The sequence below is a fragment of the Coregonus clupeaformis genome, chromosome 16 (genome assembly GCF_020615455.1).
Source record: "Coregonus clupeaformis isolate EN_2021a chromosome 16, ASM2061545v1, whole genome shotgun sequence".
Taxonomy (NCBI): Eukaryota; Metazoa; Chordata; class Actinopteri; order Salmoniformes; family Salmonidae; genus Coregonus; species Coregonus clupeaformis.
Genome location: NC_059207.1, coordinates 16,387,348 through 16,407,042, shown reverse-complemented (window position 1 = coordinate 16,407,042; position 19,695 = coordinate 16,387,348). Strand labels below are relative to the sequence as shown.

Here is a 19,695-nt window from a genome sequence, read left to right as displayed (position 1 = left end):
TGACTTCTGAAGGTAATTGGTTGCACCAGATCTTATTTAGGGGTTTCATAGCAAAGGGGGTGAATAGATATGCTCGCACCACATTTCCGTTATTTATTTTGTATAATTTTTTGAAACAAGTTTTTTTTCTTCATTTCACTTCACCAATTTGGACTATTTTGTGTATGTCCATTACATGAAATCCAAATAAAAATCCATTTAAATTACAGGTTGTAATGCAACAAAATAGGAAAAACGCCAAGGGAGATGAATACTTTTGCAAGGCACTGTATGCCGGAGTCTAAATGTAGCAGAGGTTATTTGGAATTCCCACTAGTTTCCCAAGGTCAGTAGGACAAACGTCAAATAATGCAGTGAGTTTGTGAGTTCAAGTAGCATCTACAGAGGACTGCAGTCAAATGTCCTGTGTGTCAAACTAATGAGCAGGGACTCGTTGCTCAGAAATCCACAGATGTCTCTGTTAGACAACTTTTTGTTCATCATGCAACATTCTCAAGAGTTTAATTATTTATTAATTCAGACACCCCAAGAACTGTCTCCACTTGTGGAAGTTGAAACATCTACCTCTCAATCTTCTGTCTGATGCCCACACAGGGTACGGTCATGTTTTGTGCATTCTCTCCATGTGTCCTCTCAGGGTTTAATTTATTTTCAAGCATTAATCACAATCACTGCACTTACATATTTTCTCCTCAGTGTGTATTCTCTGATTACTATTTAATGGACTTGCATCACTAAGCATTTTCTATGCACAGGACAAATATACCCTTAGTGAGTTGGAAACCAGTGGTGAAAGATTTGCCACTATTTTAGCAGTAATATGGTTTCTTCCCCTCTGTGACTCCCCATATGCCGTCTCCTTATATGCTTATTCAGATTGGATTTGTTAGTGAAACATTTGTCACAATCCTGGCAGTGAAAGGGTTTATCACCCGTGTGAATCCTCATATGCACTCTCAGATTACTGCTACTGATGAAACATTTGCTACAAAGATGACAATGATGTGGTTTGTTTCCTGTGTGGATCTTCATATGAGATTGCAGAGAACCGCTATAAAGGGAAACATTTGCCACACTCATGGCAAAAATAGAGTTTCTCCCCTGTGTGAACCCTCCTATGCACAGTCAGATTTTCACTCAGAACAAATGCTTTGCCACAATCCTGGCAGCTATATGGTTTATCCCTTGTGTCACTGTGAACCTTCATATGCCTTTGCAGATAACCTCTCACGCTGAAAGATTTGTTACACAGACTACACTGATGTGGTTTTTCACCTGCATGAATCTTCATATGCAATTGCAGTTGATTGTTTCGAGTAAAACGTTTGTCACATTCAGGACAGCAATATGATTTCTCCCCTGTGTGAATCGTCATATGTTTATTTAGATTTCCTCTTTGAGCAAAATATTTTCCACAATCGCGACAGCAATACTACTTCTCGCCTGTGTTAATAATCCTATGCGTCATATCTTTAGATCTGGATCTGACAGGTGATTTCAGATGGGACACCACGGATTTCCTGCCCTTAGAGCTGATAAGGGAGCTTTGTCCTTTTTCTGTCTGCATCCTCTTTGATTTCCGGGTCTTCAAAGCTGACAGAGGTCCTTCACTCTCCTTCCAGTCCCTGCTCATGTTTTCACCCTGAGCTGCAGAACAGGCTGGATTTACTGCAGAGATGGGCTTATAGTCACTGGCTAGTTCTGATGAGTCCTCTTCCCCAGGTTCTGTTTTGATCTGTTCAGTGGAGGGGTCTCTGTCTTTGCATTCTTTACTTAGGGTTATGCTCAGATGTGAGGACTGAGTTGGGTACTCGTCAGACTCACTTTTCACACTGGAAGGAATGAATACAAAGTCTTTAGTATCATACTTCAGCTCTTGAAGTGGCTCTTTTCCCTGGCTGGTCTGGAGGTCCTCCTGTTCCTCTTTAATCTGTGTGGGCTTCGAGTCCTCCTGCCCCAGACTAAGGCTCCATTCTTGTTCACAATGCTGCTGCTCAGGGGGAACCTCTACTTTAGAGAGTGTGGTTTTCTGGAGGTCTGAAGGGAATGAGAAAGAATGTATTTGAAGTCAAAAACTGACATGAAATAAGTCTCTAAACCTTGGAATAGTTCCAGTTCCATAAGTGCTGCGAACAACTAAGTTACCGTTAGAATGCACATGAAAAGCTTTGTATGCCTATTTGGACCATTCAATGTAAATTTTTCAATACCTAACTTCATATGTACGTTACTTTGATGTTTGCAACAGAATGATCCTAAGGTTTACGTACACAGTTTCCCTCTGAGCCACCATAATATATCACAATGTTCTTCAACTGGTTGTTCAGAACAGCATCGTTTCCGTTCAATTAAAAGTTGCATGTTGTGCCATGAGGCCTATACTATGACGCGAGTTGAACTCGGGATAACCAGTGACACGAAAGTGGCCTGGTACTTTTTACAGCAACGAATCCTTCAGAACTAACCTGGGGTGCGTTTAGTTCGATTAAACGTTTACTACATTGCTTCACGGTTTGTCCTGAACAATCATTTTCCCCAAAACGTTTTTTTCAACGTTCTTGAACAGACTGAGGTACAGTACATGACCAAAAGTATGTGGACACCTGCTTGTTGAACATCTCATTCCAATATCATGGGCATTCATATGGATTTGGTCCACCCTTTGCTGCTATAACAGCCTCTACTCTTCTAGGAAGGCTTTCTACTAGATGTTGGAATATCGCTGCGGGGACTTGCTTCCAGTCAGCCACAAGAGCATTAGTGAGGTAGGGCACTGATGTTGGGCGATTAGGCCTGGCTCGCAGTCGGCATTCCAATTCATCCCAAAGGTGTTCGATGGGGTTGAGGTCAGGGCTCTGTGCAGGCCAGTCAAGTTCTTCCACACCGATCTTGACAAACCTTTTCTGTATGGACCTCGCTTTGTGCACAGGGGCATTGTCATGCTGAAACATGAAAGGGCCTTCCCCAAACTGTTGCCACAAATTTGGAAGCACAGAATCATCTAGAATGTCATTGTATGCTGTAGCGTTAAGATTTCCCTTCACTGGAACTATGGGGCCTAGCCGAACCATGAAAACAGCCCCAGACCATTATTCCTCCTCCACCAAACTGTACATTGTGCACTATGCATTGGGGCAGGTAGCGTTCTCCTGGCTTCCGCCAAACCCAGATTCGTCTGTCGGTCTGCCAGATGGTGAAGCGTGATTCATCACTCCAGAGAACGCGTTTCCACTGCTCCAGAGTCCAATGGCGGCGAGCTTTACACCACTCCAGCCGACAGTTGGCTCCCGACAAACACTTCCCGACAAACAGTTCTTGTGCTGACGTTGCTTCCAGAGGCAGTTTGGAACTCGGTAGTGAGTGTTGTAACCAAGGACAGAATTCAGCACTCCAGTTCTGTGAGCTTGTGTGGCCCACCACTTCGCGGCTGAGCCATTGTTGCTCCTAGATGTTTCCACTTCTTAATAACAGCACTTACAGTTGACCGGGGCAGCTCTACCAGGGCAGAAATTTTACAAACTGACTTGTTGGAAAGGTGGCATCCTCTGTCAGTGCCATGTTGAAAGTCACTGAGCTCTTCAGTAACGCCATTCTACTGCCAATGTTTGTCTATGGAGATTGCATGGCTGTGTGCTCAATTTTATACACCTGTCAGCAACGGGTGTGGCTGAAATAGCCAAATCCACTAATTTTAAGGGGTGTCCACATACACTATATATACCGAAGTATGTTTGCACTGTTTGGTGGGTGTGGTGGGGTGTGGTTTGAAGCAATGAGTTGCGTATTTAAAGGAGAACTGAACCTAAAAAACGACTTCTCTGGTTGAAAATGTGGTATCGATAAAAGTCTGAAAAATGTATTCCAGTGCCAAAATTGACTAAGAAGTGAAAGTAGGATAATTCGGCAGGCCTGATCACAGACGACGATGAGACACCCTATAGGGAGGAGGTCAGAGTCCTGGCAGTGTGGTGCCAGGACAATAACCTCTCCCTCAATGTGAGCAAGACAAAGGAGCTGATCGTGGACTACAGGAAAAGGAGGGCTGAGCACACCCCCATTCACATCAACTGGGCTGTAGTGGAGCGGGTCGAGAGCTTCAAGTTCCTTGGTGTCCACATCACTAAGGACCTATCATGGTCCAAACACACCAACACAGTCGTGAAGACGGCACGACAACACCTAGTCCCCCTCAGGAGGCTGAAAATATTTTGCATGGGATCTCAGATCCTCAAAAAGTTCTACAGCTGCACCATCGAGAGCATCCTGACTGGTTTCATCACCACTTGGTATGTCAAATGCTTGGCATCCGACCACAAGGCGATACAGACGGTAGTGCGTACAGCCCAGTACATCACTGAGGCCGAGAGTCCTGCCATCCAGGACCTCTATACCAGGCGGTGTCAGAGGAAGGCCCTAAAAATGGTCAAAGACTCCAGACACTCAAGTCATAGACAGTTCTCTCTGCTATCGCACGGCAAGCGGTATCGGAGCGCCACACACACACACATTCACATTCCTTCACACTCTTCACATACGCTGCTGCTACTCTCTGTTTATTATCTATGCATAGCCACTTTACCCCTACCTACATATTACCTCGACTAACCCGTACCCCTGAACATTGACTTGGTACCGGTACCCCTTGTATATAGCCTTGTTATTGTTATTTTATTGTGTTACTATTTTTCATTTAGTTTATTTAGCAAATATGCCTTACTTCTTAAACTCTGAATTGTTGCTTAAGTGCTAGTAAGCATTTCACGGTAAGGTCTACTACACCTGTTCTATTCGCCGCATGTGACAAATAAAATTTGACTTGATGGGTATCCTATATTAGGTCATCCTACTACGACTTGGATAGATAGGAGGTGGAGGTTGCAAGCATAGAGGTAGATAATGTCTACAGTATCTAACTCTATGGTTGCAAGTCATTACTTGGCACTGATTCTCCTCATAGGCAGTCTCAATGAGTTTGACCTAAAAGTCATGTTGCAGCGTGAGTTGCATCCCGATTCTCCACCATTCTCCCAAAGTGTGCATATACAGGGCAGTTAGAGGGACATACAGTGCCTTCGGAAAGTATTCAGACCCCTTGACTTTTTCCACATTTTGTTACGTTACAGCCTTATTCTAAAATGGATTACATTTTTTAAAAATCCTCAATATACACACCCATAATGAGAAAGCGAAAACAGCTTTTTAGAAATTTTTGCAAATGTATTACAAATAAAAAACTGAAATACCTTATTTACATAAGTATTCAGACCCTTTGCTATGATACTCGAAATTGAGCTCAGGTGCATCCTGTTTCCATTGATCATCCTTGAGATGTTTCTAGAACTTGATTGGAGCCCACCTGTGGTAAATTCAATTGATTGGACATGATTTGGAAAGGCACACACCTGTCTATATAAGGTCACACAGTTGACAGTGTATGTCAGAGCAAAAACCAAGCCATGAGGTAGAAGGAATTGTCAGTAGAGCTCCGAGACAGGATTGTGTCGAGGCACAGTTCTGGGGAAGGGTACCAAAAGGTTTCTGCAGCATTGAAGGTCCCCATGAACACAGTGGCTTCCATCATTCCTAAAAGTAAGAAGTTTGGAACCACCAGGACTCTTCCTAGAGCTGGCCGCCCGTCCAAACTGAGCAATCGTGGGAGAAGGGCCTTGGTTAGGGAGGTGACCAAGAACCCAATGGTCACTCTGACAGAGCTCCAGAGTTCCTCTGTGGAGATGGGAGAACCTTCCAGAAGGACAACCATCTCTGCAGCACTCCACCAATCAGGCCTTTATGGTAGAGTGGCTAGACGGAAGACACTCCTCAGTAAAAGGCACATGACAGCCCGCTTGGAGTTTGCCAAAAGGCACCTAAATACTCTCAGACCATGAGAAACAAGATTCTCTGGTCTGATGGAACCAAGATTGAACTCTTTGGCCTGAATGCCAAGCGTCATGTCTGGAGGAAACCTGGCACCATTCCTACGGTGAAGCATGGTGGTGGCAGCATCATGATGTGGGGATGTTTTTCAGCGGCAGGGAAGACTAGTCAGGATCGAGGGAAAGATGAACGGACCAAAGTACAGAGAGATCCTTGATGAAAACCTGCTCCAGAGCGCTCAGTACATCAGACTGGGGCGAAGATTCACCTTCCAACAGGACAACGACCCTAAGCACACAGCCAAGACAATTCAGGAGTGGCTTCGGGACAAGTCTCTGAAAGTCCTTGAGTGGCCCAGCTAGAGCCTGATCGAACATCTCTGAAAACAGCTGTGCAGCAATGCTCCCCATCCAACCTGACAGAGCTTGAGAGGATCTGCAGAAAATAATTGGAGAATCTCCCCAAATACAGCTGTGCCAAGCTTTCTACAAACCAGTTTTTGCTTTGTCATTATGGGGTATTGTGTGTAGATTGATGAGGGGAAAAAAACAATTTAATGAATTTTAGAATAAGGCCGTAACCTAACAAAATGTGGAAAAAGTCAAGGGGTCTGAATACTTTATGTAGCCCATTACTGACAACTTCATGAGCATAACGGCAGAATCTGTGAAGGTCAGCAGCAGTGAGAGGAGGGTCGAGAACAGTTTAAAAAAAAAATCTGGTTAGGCTACCTTGATCTCTGGCTCCCTCAAGTCATTTGTGTGTCTTAATTATGTAATCATAAAGTGTACTTAAATCAGACAAGCTCAGTACATATAGTTGATCTTATTTTTAAAAAACACTAAAATCTATATGGAAAACTACACGTCGTTCACCAAGATTTTTTTGGTCTGGGCCAGCCCATACCCCCATATCACACTCACAAACTGAAAATATAACGTGTGTACAATGAATTGCTTAGAGAGAGGTTTCCAAAGTATCACTTTCATTTGTATCCCCTGTAACTTTAGAATCGCTGCAAAGTTGATTACTATTTCAGTCAAGTCTTTTGCCACGTTCGCATTGGTCAAACAAAAACACTAATAATTGGTTGACAAATAGTGCCTCCCACAATGCAGGTGATGGCTGCATGGTGCAGTTGGTGAGAAGCAACTGCAGCAACTTGAAGGTGACTTTATCAAAAACTGCATGACCTTTGATCACATGATTTTTGTCAAATTCATGCAGTCGACATGTAGTCCCAAGTCGGACAATTTTTATCTCCATAATGCAACAAACTTTGAAAGGTGGTGACCAAACATGGATGAAGCCTGAGCTGGAATGTGAAGCTAGCTAATTTCAGAAAGGCCTGAGTAGATCGCTAGATTCGTAGTATACCCACAGGCAAAAGGGAAACCTAGCTGAGAAACGCTCAACTACGTTCTCTTATATCGAGTCAGATTTGATAACTGGTCGCAGGATTTCCTAGCAACAACACTGGGTCACAATCAGTCGATTTTTGTGAAAATGTCAACTCTGAAAACGCTTACCTGTACCTATGTTTTCCCTGTACAACTGCGGTCCATCCGCGGGGTGGTGAAATTCATAAAACCTTTTATCGAATACAATCACTGACTTTTTACTCATTTATGTTGCTCAACTCAGCGCGAATGATCATGTGCCAATTGAATCTCAGCTTACGTAGTAAGCAGTACGAGCAACACAAATTAGGAAAAAGTTGGTTGTTGTACTTCAAGGCGACTTTGAAGGCATCTTTAGTATACCCCCTCTGGGTCATATTCATTAGTGCACACTGCAATTAAAGCTGAACTATGTAACTGTTTGGGCAACCTGACCAAATGTACATCAAATGTCAGTTATAGATCGGTCACTCATTGAAAGCAAGTCTAAGAATCCATATCTATTCTATGTATGCTATTTCTATGGTTCGCATTCTTACATTTCGTTTTTGCTTATTTTACTTTCAGTTTTGTACACCAGCTTCAAACAGCTAAAAATACAATATTTTTGGTCATGGAAAATATATTTAGACTGTACAAGGATTCTCTACACAATGACTGCTTGTTTTGTCACAAACTGAAATTAGGCGAACTATTAGAATTTTAACAAGCAGGAAATGGCGGAGCGATTTTTGCATGTTGCACCTTCAATACAATTCATGCTGCGTTAACACGCTAGTCGGACCTAGGAAACTCAGAAATTTCGTGAAAGCAGCATGTGTATAACTACAACCAGTTAGCAATTCGGAAATGTCCTAGTTCCGAATAGCACGTGAACGCGGCATTACAGTGTCGATTTTTTTTTTTTTAACTCAGTGACGTAAACTGATTTCATTAACGAAACGTTTTGCGACAGTGTGTGTGCGCACACTAAGGATACAACCGGCTTAACGGCCCGAGCAAGCCTACAGGAAAAACGTTCTAGCCAACGCTGCTTATCAAAAATACATTGCCAATATTTATAAAATGAATGTTGAATGGAGCGAGGTGAACAGTAACACACCTGCTCTATGTAACTTTATCTCAGGTTGAAGGATGAATTCAAGCATCCTCTTTAAACGGTCGTTCTCTTTAGATGGAGTAAAAATGTCCTGGTACTCTGTAATCGTATTTTCAAGGAGCCGCTCTAAATCCCTCGTTGAAAATCCCTTTCAACAACGCTATATTCGACATTTTTCACCGAATGGTAGTTGGTTACCAAGTTAGCTAGATAGTCCATCACGTTGTTATTTTCCATGCGGCCGAGATCGATCAATCGACTCCGACTTGAGGGTCTGTTGCATTGGAGACGCCCTGTGATTGACTAGACTGGAATACATGAGCGTCGATTTTGCAGTACCATAGACTGAGAGTAGAGGGCGCAATCCATGCAAGATACTCAAAAGGCTCACTTCTTCAATAAAATGAGGAGAAAATGGTCTAATGTGTCAGAACTGATTATTTCCCCCATGTTCTGACTGTCGTATTTAAGGCCTGATTGCCATTAGAAATATGTTTTATTCATCAGGAAAACCTCCATTGACCCTCCATTTATTCTACGCTTACTTGATGACATGCAATTGCACACTGCACGGTATGACTATGGCAGAGAGCAAAACATAATGCACACACAACATGCAGAAATACTGCAGGTTTGATGTATTTGCACATGGATCTGTGGTCTGGTAGGATTGATTATGTCAAGGGACAATGTGCCATCTTGTATTTGCTCTAGAAAGGCCTTAATTTGGCCTTGATGGGACCCTCAGTCTTTGGGTATCTGAGCCAAACGCCATCCAGATTAAACAGGACAGGACCAGTGGGGTGGGGATGGGGGCACCTGCCTCCCAGGTAGATACTTGATATGGATATGCCTGCCTAAGGTCCACTTCTGATTGCTGTAATGTTGCTGCAATGTTCACTGCTATGTACAGCTCCCTTGACACATAAATACAGTTGAAGTCGGAAGTTTACATACACCTTAGCCAAATACATTTAAACTCAGTTTTTCACAATTCCTGACATTTAATCCTAGTAAAAAGTCCCTGTCTTAGGTCAGTTAGGATCTCCACTTTATTTTAAGAATGTGAAATGTCAGAATAATAGTAGAGAGAATTATTTATTTAAGCTTTTATTTCTTTCATCACATTCCCAGTGGGTCATAAGTTTACATACACTCAATTAGTATTTGGTAGCATTGCCTTTAAATTGTTTAACTTGGGTCAAACATTTCAGGTAGCCTTCCACAAGCTTCCCACAATAAGTTGGGTGAATTTTGGCCCATTCCTCCTGACAGAGCTGGTGTAACTGAGTCAGTTTTGTAGGCCTCCTTGCTTGCACACGCTTTTTCAGTTCTGCCCACAAATGTTCTATAGGATTGAGGTCAGGGCTTTGTGATGGCCACTCCAATACCTTGACTTTGTTGTCCTTAAGCCATTTTGCCACAACTTTGGAAGTATGCTTGGGGTCATTGTCCATTTGGAAGACCCATTTGCGACCAAGCTTTAACTTCCTGACTGATGTCTTGAGATGTTGCTTCAATATATCCACATAATTTTCCTTCCTCATGATACAATCTATTTTGTGAAGTGCACCAGTCCATCCTGCAGCAAAGCACCCCCACAGCATGATACTGCCACCCCGTGCTTCACAGTTGGGATGGTGTTCTTCGGCTTGCAAGCATCCCCCTTTTTCCTCCAAACATAACAATGGTCATTATGGGCAAACAGTTCTATTTTTGTTTCATCAGACCAGAGGATATTTCTCCAAAAAGTACGATCTTTGTCCCCATGTGCAGTTGCAAACCGTAGTCTGTCTTTTTTATGGCGGTTTTGGAGCAGTGGCTTCTTCCTTGCTGAGCGGCCTTTCAGGTTATGTCGATATAGGACTTGTTTCACTGTGGACATAGATACTTTTGTACCTGTTTCCTCCAGCATCTTCACAAGGTCCTTTGCTGTTGTTCTGGGATTGATTTGCACTTTTCGCACCAAAGTACGTTCATCTCTAGGAGACAGAACGCGTCTGACGGCTGCGTGGTCCCATGGTGTTTATACTTGCGTACTGTTGTTTGTACAGATTAACGTGGTACCTTCAGGCGTTTGGAAATTGCTCCCAAGGATGAACCAGACTTGTGGAGGTCTACAATTCTTTTTCTGAGGTCTTGGCTGATTTCTTTTGATTTTCCCACGATGTTAAGCAAAGAGGCACTGAGTTTGAAGGAAGGCCTTGAAATACATCCACAGGTACACCTCCAATTGACTCAAATGATGTCAATTAGCCTATCAGAAGCTTCTAAAGCCATGACATCATTTTCTGGAATTTCCCAAGCTGTTTAAAGGCACAGTCAACTTAGTGTATGTAAACTTCTGACCCACTGGAATTGTGATACAGTGAATTATAAGTGAAATAATCTGTCTATAAACAATTGTTGGAAAAATTATTTGTGTCATGCACAAAGTAGATGTCCTAACCAAGTTGCCAAAACTATAGTTTGTTAACAAGAAATTTGTGGAGTGGTTGAAAAACGAGTTTTAATGACTCCAACCTAAGTGTATGTAAACTTCCGACTTCAACTGTAGGTATTCCTCTTGTCCAGATGGGATAGGGCAGTGTGCAGTGTGATGGCGATTGCATCGTCTGTGGATCTATTGGGGCGGTAAGCAAATTGAAGTGGGTCTAGGGTGACAGGTAAGGTAGAGGTGATATGATCCTTGACTAGTCTCTCAAAGCACTTCATGATGACAGAGGTGAGTGCTACGGGGCGAGTCATTTAGTTCAGTTACTTTTGCTTTCTTGGGTACAGGAACAATGGTGGCCATCTTGAAGCATGTGGGAACAGCAGACTGGGAAAGGGAGAGATTGAAAATGTCTGTAAACACACCAGCCAGCTGGTCTGCGCATGCTCTGAGGACGCGGCTAGGGATGCCGTCTGGCTAGGGATGATGTCGGCCACGGAGAAGGAGAGGCCACAGTCCTTGGTAGTGGGCCTCGTCGGTGGCACTGTGTTATCCTCAAAGCGGGCAAAGAAGGTGCATGGACTCACTCCGTGTGCAATAATGGTGTTTAACATGATTTTTGAATGACTACTTAATCTCTGTACCCCACACACAATTATCTGTAAGGTCCCTCAGTCGAGCAGTGAATTTCAAACACAGATTCAACCACAAAGACCAGGGAGGTTTTCCAATGCCTCGCAAAGAAGGGCACCTATTGGTAGATGGGTAAAAAAAAGAAAAGCATACATTGAATATCCCTTTGAACATGGTAAAGTTAATTACACTTTGGATGGTGTATCAATACACCCAGTCACTACAAAGATACAGGCATCCTTCCTAACTCAGTTGCCGGAGAGGAAGGAAAACGCTCAGAGATTTCACCATGTGGCCAATGGTGACTTTAAAATAGAGTTTAATGGCTGTGATAGGAGAAAACTGAGGATGGATCAACAATATTGTAGTTACTTCACAATACTAACCTAAATGACAGAGGGAAAATTAGGAAGCCTGTACAAAATAAAAAATATTCCAAAACATGCATCCCGTTTGCAATAAGGCACTAAAGTAAAACTGCAAAAAATGTGGCAAAGAAATTAATTGTATGTCCTGAATACAAAGCGTTATGTCATGTTTGTGGCCAATCCAACACAACACATCACTGAGTACCACTCTTCATATTTTCAAGCATAGTGGTGGCTGCATCATGTTATGGGTATGCTTGTCATCGGCAAGGACTAGGGAGTCCTTTTGAGCTAAGCACAGGCAAAATTCTAGAGGAAAATCTGGTTCAGTCTGCTTTCCAACAGACACTGGGAGACAAAATAACCTTTCAGCAGGACAATAACCTAAAATACAAGGCCAAATATACACTGGAGTTGCTTACCAAGACAACATTGAATGTCCATGAGTGGCCTAGTTAGTGTTTTGACTTAAATAGGCTTGAAAATCTATGGCCAGACTTGAAAATGGCTGTCTAGCAATGATCAACAACCAACTTGACAGAGCTTAAATAATTTTTAAAAGAATGTGAAAATATTATACAATCCAGGTGTGCAGAGCTAGCGAACATAAAAGTATTCTGAAAAAATGTGCAAGAATTAACGTTGGCAACAAACGGAAATGTGTTCAGAATAAATAAATACACACAGTATGTAAAAACCAGCTCCTCCTTCGACATAGATCGATCATCTCTAAAAACGAAAGCAGATAGCTTGCTACGGCCCACCACCCATAGTTTCCACTCCCTATTTTAATTTGCTCCATGGCTCAGGCGGCCAAATGGAGGGAAGGCTTTTAGCTCAGCTGCAAAGAGGAAGAACTTTGCAGCTGTTTCTGATTAATAAACAATGCCATGCTGGTGGGTGGTAGCGTTCAAATAAAACCCAGCCCTGACACGAAACGTAGGCTGAAAAGAATTTGCACGTCATCTCATAGGAAAAGACACGGCATTGATATGGATTTCCATGAATGTCCCATTTAGGATTTCAATATATCTTACTTTGACAAAAATTCAGATCTATTGACGTAAATCGTTTTACAACATCATTGGTAAACTTTGGCCCAAGGTTATTATATACTGAACTAAAATATAAAAACGCAACAATTGGGCCTCATGATCTCGTCACGGTATCTCTGTGCATTCAAATTGCCATTGATAAAATGCAATTGTGTTCGTTGTCCGTAGCCTATGCCTGCCCATACCATAATCCCATTGCCACCATGGGGCACTCTGTTCACAACGTTGACATCAGCAAACCGCTCGCCCACATGACGCCATACACGTGGTCTGTGGTTGTGAGGCCAGTTGGACGTACAGCCAAATTCTCTAAAACGACGTTGGTAGAGAAATTAATATTACATTATCTGGCAACAGCTCTGGTTGACATTCCTGCAGTCAGCATACCAATTGCATGCTCCCTCAAAACTTGAGACATCTGTGGCATTATGTTGTGTGACAAAACTGCACATTTTAGAGTGACCTTTTATTGTCCCCCAGCCTCTTTACACGGTCGTTCTCTTTCGGTGGGGAAACATTTTCCTGGTACTCTTATCATCTTTTCAAAGGCTCTGAATAGCTCAGGAACCGCTCTAAATCTATCATTGAAAATCACTCAACAACTCTATATTAGATCATTTTCACAAAATGCTAGTTGGTCAACAAGCTAACTCGCTAGTCCATCACGTTGTTCTCTTCGATGTGGTAGTGAGGCATGATTGGTGGACTTGAGGGTCTGTTGCAGTAGAGACGCCCTGTGATTGGGTTTTGTCTAGAAAGATACAGCTTTAGTCAAAAATGGACTTTTCGTAGCAGGTTAGGAGAATTAACGTAGCAGGTTAAGAGGAGTAGGTTAAGGTTATGAAAAGGGTTCGGGTTAGAGTTAGCTAAAATGCAAAAGAAAAAACGGCCATCAATTTGACGAAAGCTATATCCCATCTAGACATGACCCTGTGATGGGAACTCTATAAAAACGCAACTTCGATACAGTTACTACGTCAAATGACTTTTAGTAGCAGGTTATAACAGCATTTTCCTAACCTTCACCCAATTCTCCTAAACCGCTACCAAAGAGTTTCTAAACCCAGAGGCGCAACATAGCGAGACTTCTGGGAACGCTTGCAAAACAGACCGGGCCGGGGTTTGAGAAGTCAATGAGAGAAGTGAAAAATGTTATTATTTCAACCTCGTGAAAGTGACAAACTGACACGTTTTCACTTTAATCAAAAACAACTTTATATCGAAGGAGTGCCTTTGAGTTGAAGGCCTGCACATGCGCAGTTCGGCGCGAGACGACCGTTAGACCCGATTACGTGTTTCTACGCATGAGTTTAGCTAGCCAACTTCGCCATGACATCGCGTACAAGTGTGATTGGGGATTTCAGGTGGAGAAGCAATTTTAGCTTATCTTTATACTGTAATGTCTTTGCTGCCACATTCATTATCCAATCCTGCTACGAAAAAGTAATTTCCGGTCAGGACTGGCGTGTCTTTAGGGACTCCTGTGATTGGCTAGACTGGAATATACCCGCGCGCTGAAATTGCAGTACCAAAGACAGAGTGTAAAGGTTGATCGGGTGTCATTAGGCCCTTTTCACGTGACGTCAGACAACTTCCGTTCTGCCGCGATGCAGGTTATGTTTACATCCGGTGTCGCTTAGGAACGCTTAGCTAGTAGCACATCATTATGGAGTTCACCCAGTCCCTTTCACATCTGCCACCAATACGACTTAACGACGTAGAACGACTTGCTGACAAGTGGTCCCTTACTTCAAGATCGAAGCTTGATAAAGGCTACAAGTTCTTCGTTGAAGGTTACCTGTTTGATTATGAAGGTACGTGTTTATCTTTATTTAGCTTAAATTAGCCCTATGCTAGCGAAGGTTATGAGCTGACGAGTTTCTGTTTTGCAGCCTCTTTTTAATATTACTGCTGTTTGTATCGACCGTAAAATAAGAGTCAGTAATGTATTAATGGCTAATGCTGCGCCCTTTCTCCCAATCACTGTATTGAAACAGTCTCAAGTGTAGTTAACGGTGAGGTGACAGTGAGAGGGCGATGTTACAGGTCCATGAAGAAAAATGAGGAGGCTCATCGGCTTCAGGTTTCTCAGATAAACAGTTCTCTAACATTATGATAAGATAGGTTAAGATAGATAAGTTTTCTTTTTGTTGTGTTTTGCTGCGGTTGCAGATTTAATAAGAATGATTCCACAAAGTTCCACTGTGGATCAGTTTGTTTCTCAGTCTGAGCTCTGATTTTGTATCATTAAACTTAATACACAACGAAATTCTTACAAACCGATGTGGGTTGTTGACGGCAATAAAGACTGGGAAAGATTCTGTGATAACTCAAAATGTTCAAATTTTCGATAAGTGTTGGCACTACTTGTCAAAGGTTTCAGAACAGCCAATTTTTCTTAATTAAAAAAAGAAATTGGGTTTTGAAAATTGTGTACAGTAGTTTATAATGAAACACAGAAAAAATGTTTTGTAAGTACAGCACTAATTGTTATGTCTCTATGAACAGGTTACACTAGACTCTGCAGAGGTTCCTGTGGTACTCAATCACATGTCATGTTCCTGCTCTGCTGGGAAAGCACTATGTAATCACATAGTAGCACTTCTTTTTCAAAGTGCTCACTATGTTACCATGGGCTTTAAGACAGTGCCATTGCCTCTGTCATGCACCAGCGCACTGCAGACCTGGCACCGGCCTAGGACACAGGTCAGACATTATTTGTTACACTGATGCAGAACTTTGCAGTTTGTATTGACTTTTGACAATGTATTGTTCATCATTATTATATCACAGGGAATTGTACCAGAGGCCACCAATGATATGGCGGTGTGTAAACCAGCGGCTAAGAAAAAAACAAGTGTCAGAGCTGGTGTGAAGTGCACACTGTACCGAGCCTATGATGGTGAGTCTGAATGAGCCCCCGCCTGTACTAGAGCACAAAGACTTTAGTGCATTTCTAAAATAATACAAACATAAAAGTGATTATTATTTGTTACTTTTTATATAGACTTTCAGTGGATATTTTTTTATTTGTATTAGAAGCATGTACGAGACTGGATGAGTGTGGTTGTCTTTTTTTAGTGAAAAAGATAAGGTGGCATTTAATGAAATCTAAACTTGACATATCTCACTTTCATGCCAGGGCCTATTCCGGATCCTCACGTCATGGCCAGTGCTGAGAAACTGAAAGACATCCGTCCACAACCAGGGATTTGCAAATTGCTGCACGGGCTTGAGGGCCTTAATTTGGTGGACTCTAAATTTGGCCCTGTGCCATTTGGGTCTGTGCTTTCTTACCAGTGCCCTCTAGAATTAAGTAGAGATATTATTAAACACCCTGGTGCCAGTGAGTTTCCTCAGTTGCCTATTGAAGGTTACAACTTTAAATTTCCCATTGATTTTGAGCCCAACTACATACAACAATGTCATTTGGACAGCCTGATTGTGTCAGAGGAGATGTCTGCTGCTATTGAAGCAGAAACAAGAATGCAGTCAGAATGCCAGCTGTGGAGCCAGGTACGCAAACCCCGACTGACAGCCAGCAGATTCCGTGAAATATGCCATGTTCGTGGGGGAGTTGTCTGCCAAGGCTTTGGCAACCCGCATTCTGAGAGGAACTCCTCAGACAGCTGCTATGAGAAGAGGGTTGGATCTGGAACCTGAGATACTGAGGCAATATTCTGATTTTTGTGATGTCTCTCTGAAACAATGCGGGGTCATCATCCACCCTGATTCACCTCACCTTGCAGCCAGCCCGGATGCTAAAGTCTTCTGCCCAACAGAAGCACCACCATTTGGTCTTGCTGAGGTTAAGAGTTGCGATGTTGAAAATGTTACCCAAGTTAAACACCTGATCACAGTTAAAGGCCAGGCCTGCCTTAAGAAGAGCCACAAATACTACTATCAGGTTCAAGGCCAACTCGCCTTAAGCGGACTTCAGTGGTGTGACTTCATTACAGATACCCGCACTGACTTCACAGTTGAGAGAATCTTTAGGGATGAGGAGATTATCCACTCAATGCGACAGAAGCTTGATCATTTCTATTATAACATCTACATGGATGTCTTCTTAAGTTATAAAACATAAGGCAGAATTTTATGTGTAAATAGTGTTAAGGTAAATGTGGAAGGTGAACCTTTGACATTTTTTTCTTTAACTGCAAATTAACTTGTCATATACTGTATATCTCCTATGTACTGAAACACACATTTTGAAAAGGATTGTGATGTAAATGTCGACATGTTTTTCTTTAACTGCAAATGAACTTCATTGTGTTATATACTGTATATCTATGTATTGAAATACAAATTTTGAAAAGGATTGCGATGTTGTAAATGCTCTTACCAAAATCAAAAAGGATTGGAAGCAGTTGCTTGCAAACATATATTTAATAGTTCCATCAGTGCCATGACACATAAGCACATAACATGGTTAATAGTTGGATATTTTTACAATATATCACATTAGGTTCATTAATAGCTATGAAAAAGTTATTACCCTTAACAAAAACATACAGTATAACATTAGATCAATTAAATTACCAACAAAGTTAATTCATATTTACATTTTTTTGTACATACAATACAGTAATATAAAAGTACTTCTATTTACAGCCCATCTAGCTTACTCAGGAAATATACAACTTCCAGTTGACAAAAACATCAGACTGGTTTGTCTCCTTTAATGTCAAGAGGTCCCTGATAGTTCGACATGAGGCAGCAGATGGCCCACAGCTGATTCACTGAACCCACTGTGGAAAGAGGAACAAGCCCATCCCAGATATGGTACTCCTTCACCCTCCGTATGGCCCTCTCGACTAAAATCCTCAGCCGGGCGATGGCCTGGGTCTTAAGAGTGTCCTCCCTGCTGAGCTGAGGAGATTTTTTCAGTGGAGGGATGACGAGTGTTGCCCCCACTTCTGACAACATCCTCTCGATCAGGAAACCCTTGTCCGCCATTAATTCATCTCCGGGCTGAAGTAAATGCAAGATCTGACATTTCCGTGTTATTTCCATGTCGGAGATGGAGCCTGTGTAGAGCTTTGATACAAATGTGATAACACCACATGGAGCTACACCAATCAGCCCTTTAAAGGTGGTGTGATTTTTGTAGCTCGAAAAGGTTTCTGACTGTAGTGAGAGGGAGGATGGTGTTTCACAGCGGATCTCGGTGCAGTCTACTATAACTCTCACCTGAGGGCAGTAGAGCTTGAACTTATCAGGCATTGTGGCCTGCACCTGCTCTCTTGTCATCCACACCGGCAGTGAGCCAAGAACCTGGTAAAGGTAGCTAGTCCATGTTAAAATGATGCGGCTAACTGTGGACAGGCTGACCTCAAAGATGGTAGACAAGGTTTTCTCCCTGAAGCCCAGCTGCAACACGACACAGAAACATAAATAGTTCATCAATAAGTGGAAGTTTTCGGTGAGGGCTAGGTGTCACATGTGCCGTTTGCTGTGCCTTAGACCAGTATACAAGCCGTGAAGCAGAGGGATAAACAGAATCCCAAAACACGGTGAAGACCTCCTTTGAGCTGAATCGTGTGTAGTAGCGATAGTCCTCATCTGTGACACAAAAATTAAAAAGGAGTGGATGCTGCTTCTTAACTGTCAGGTGCTGGATCTCAATTTCTAGGGACAACACTTGCAGCTCCAACTCTCGAATTCTTTGAGTAGCACTGTCCAGTTTACCTTAAGGGGAAGAAAAAGCATACATGTTGGTAGGTTAGTTATTACTCATCTATCCCATCCCATTTTCAATAAATAAAACTGAAGAAGCTTCTAAGATGGATGAGGTTTAAAACGCCAAGTCTTTTCACAGAGAGACCAGTTACTCCAAATCGTAGTATAAAATAGTATTTTTACTTAACTGCCATATACTTTTACTTTTTTGCCAAACAGATACATGGTTACTCTTATTTGTAATACTAACCAGGAGAAGGACGGCAGGCATAGTCGTGATCGTTTGTCACTGCAGGCAAAGCACCCTCTGTGCTGTCAGGCATCTCATGATCAGAATCATCCAGGACAGCAACACCAAGACGCTTTCTTGCTCGCTGGTAAACTGACTCCCGAGCTTGTGAGCCGCCTCCTATATGTGTGAAATTAACCATATGCTTGTCATGATACATTTTGGTAATCACTTTTCAGTCCCTAAAATGACAAAATGTAGCAGCTATATTGCATCAGGATTAAATTATTAAACATTTTGTACAAGTAATATATTATTGGATTACAGTAGTATTACGTTTAACGCTGTCTACCTATCCTTACCCCAATCATTCCAGTGGAATCTAGACGGCACTGATCCCTGTTTAATACGGATCCGTCCACTGGCCGATGTGTATCTATCCTCAGGGGGAAAGTGCTGACTGCAAACAAAGGTGCTCCCACGAAGAATCTTAAAACTTGGTCCCTCATCTCTCCTGATCGCCCTCACCCAACAGGCACGTATTTCTCCATCAACAGGGAAATCGTGAAAACTCAGATACGGGAATTTCTGTTTGTTGTTTGAACAAAATGGTACACTGCAATAGCATCTTCTCGAAGATTGTGCCATGCTTCGGTGTTGGATGGGATACTGTTGCGATACAGACACCGAGAGAAAAGAAACAGCTAAATTAACATTCAGCTTTGACCAGGAATCAATATTTATCTAGCTATCATGCACAACAGTATTTGAATAGGTGAGTTACTATACATTCATGAATAAACTAACTGCCTAACAAAGGGTTAGATAGCTAGCTAAGTAAACTTGTTACATTACAGCCAGGCAGCAATGTAACGCTACCTTTTAACGTTATCGGTATCTGGTACTAAGTTGTTGTTA

The 19,695-nt window shown here is 42.3% G+C and overlaps 1 protein-coding gene across 3 annotated transcripts; it reads right to left on the bottom strand.

The window, feature by feature from the left end:
- Positions 1–212: 212 nt before the first annotated feature.
- On the bottom strand, positions 213–8,733 carry LOC121584062. 3 transcript variants are annotated; one of them, XR_006003644.2, is made up of 2 exons: positions 8,575–8,733; positions 213–2,037 (listed from the first exon to the last, which is right to left on the bottom strand). XR_006003644.2 is itself a non-coding variant. In XM_041899890.2 (2 exons), the coding sequence occupies exons 1-2, from the start codon at positions 8,423–8,425 to the stop codon at positions 1,433–1,435; spliced, it is 651 nt and encodes a 216-aa protein (XP_041755824.1). In that variant the 5' UTR covers positions 8,426–8,727; the 3' UTR covers positions 213–1,432. The 3 variants fall into 3 exon arrangements, 2 of the variants coding, with proteins under 2 accessions (XP_041755824.1, XP_041755823.1); XM_041899890.2 differs by having other exon boundaries at positions 8,380–8,727; XM_041899889.2 differs by lacking the exon at positions 8,575–8,733 and adding an exon at positions 7,407–7,603.
- Positions 8,734–19,695: the final 10,962 nt, after the last annotated feature.

What these genes read in the sequence shown, in the direction of transcription:
- LOC121584062 (XM_041899889.2), bottom strand. Translation starts at nt 7,503, where the DNA reads ATGAGTAAAAAGTCAGTGATTGTATTCGATAAAAGGTTTTATGAATTT. An exon ending in CAGGGAAAACATAGGTACAG is followed by an intron (nt 2,038 to 7,406) that starts GTAAGCGTTTTC and finishes CATTCCCTTCAG; the next exon opens with ACCTCCAGAAAACCACACTC.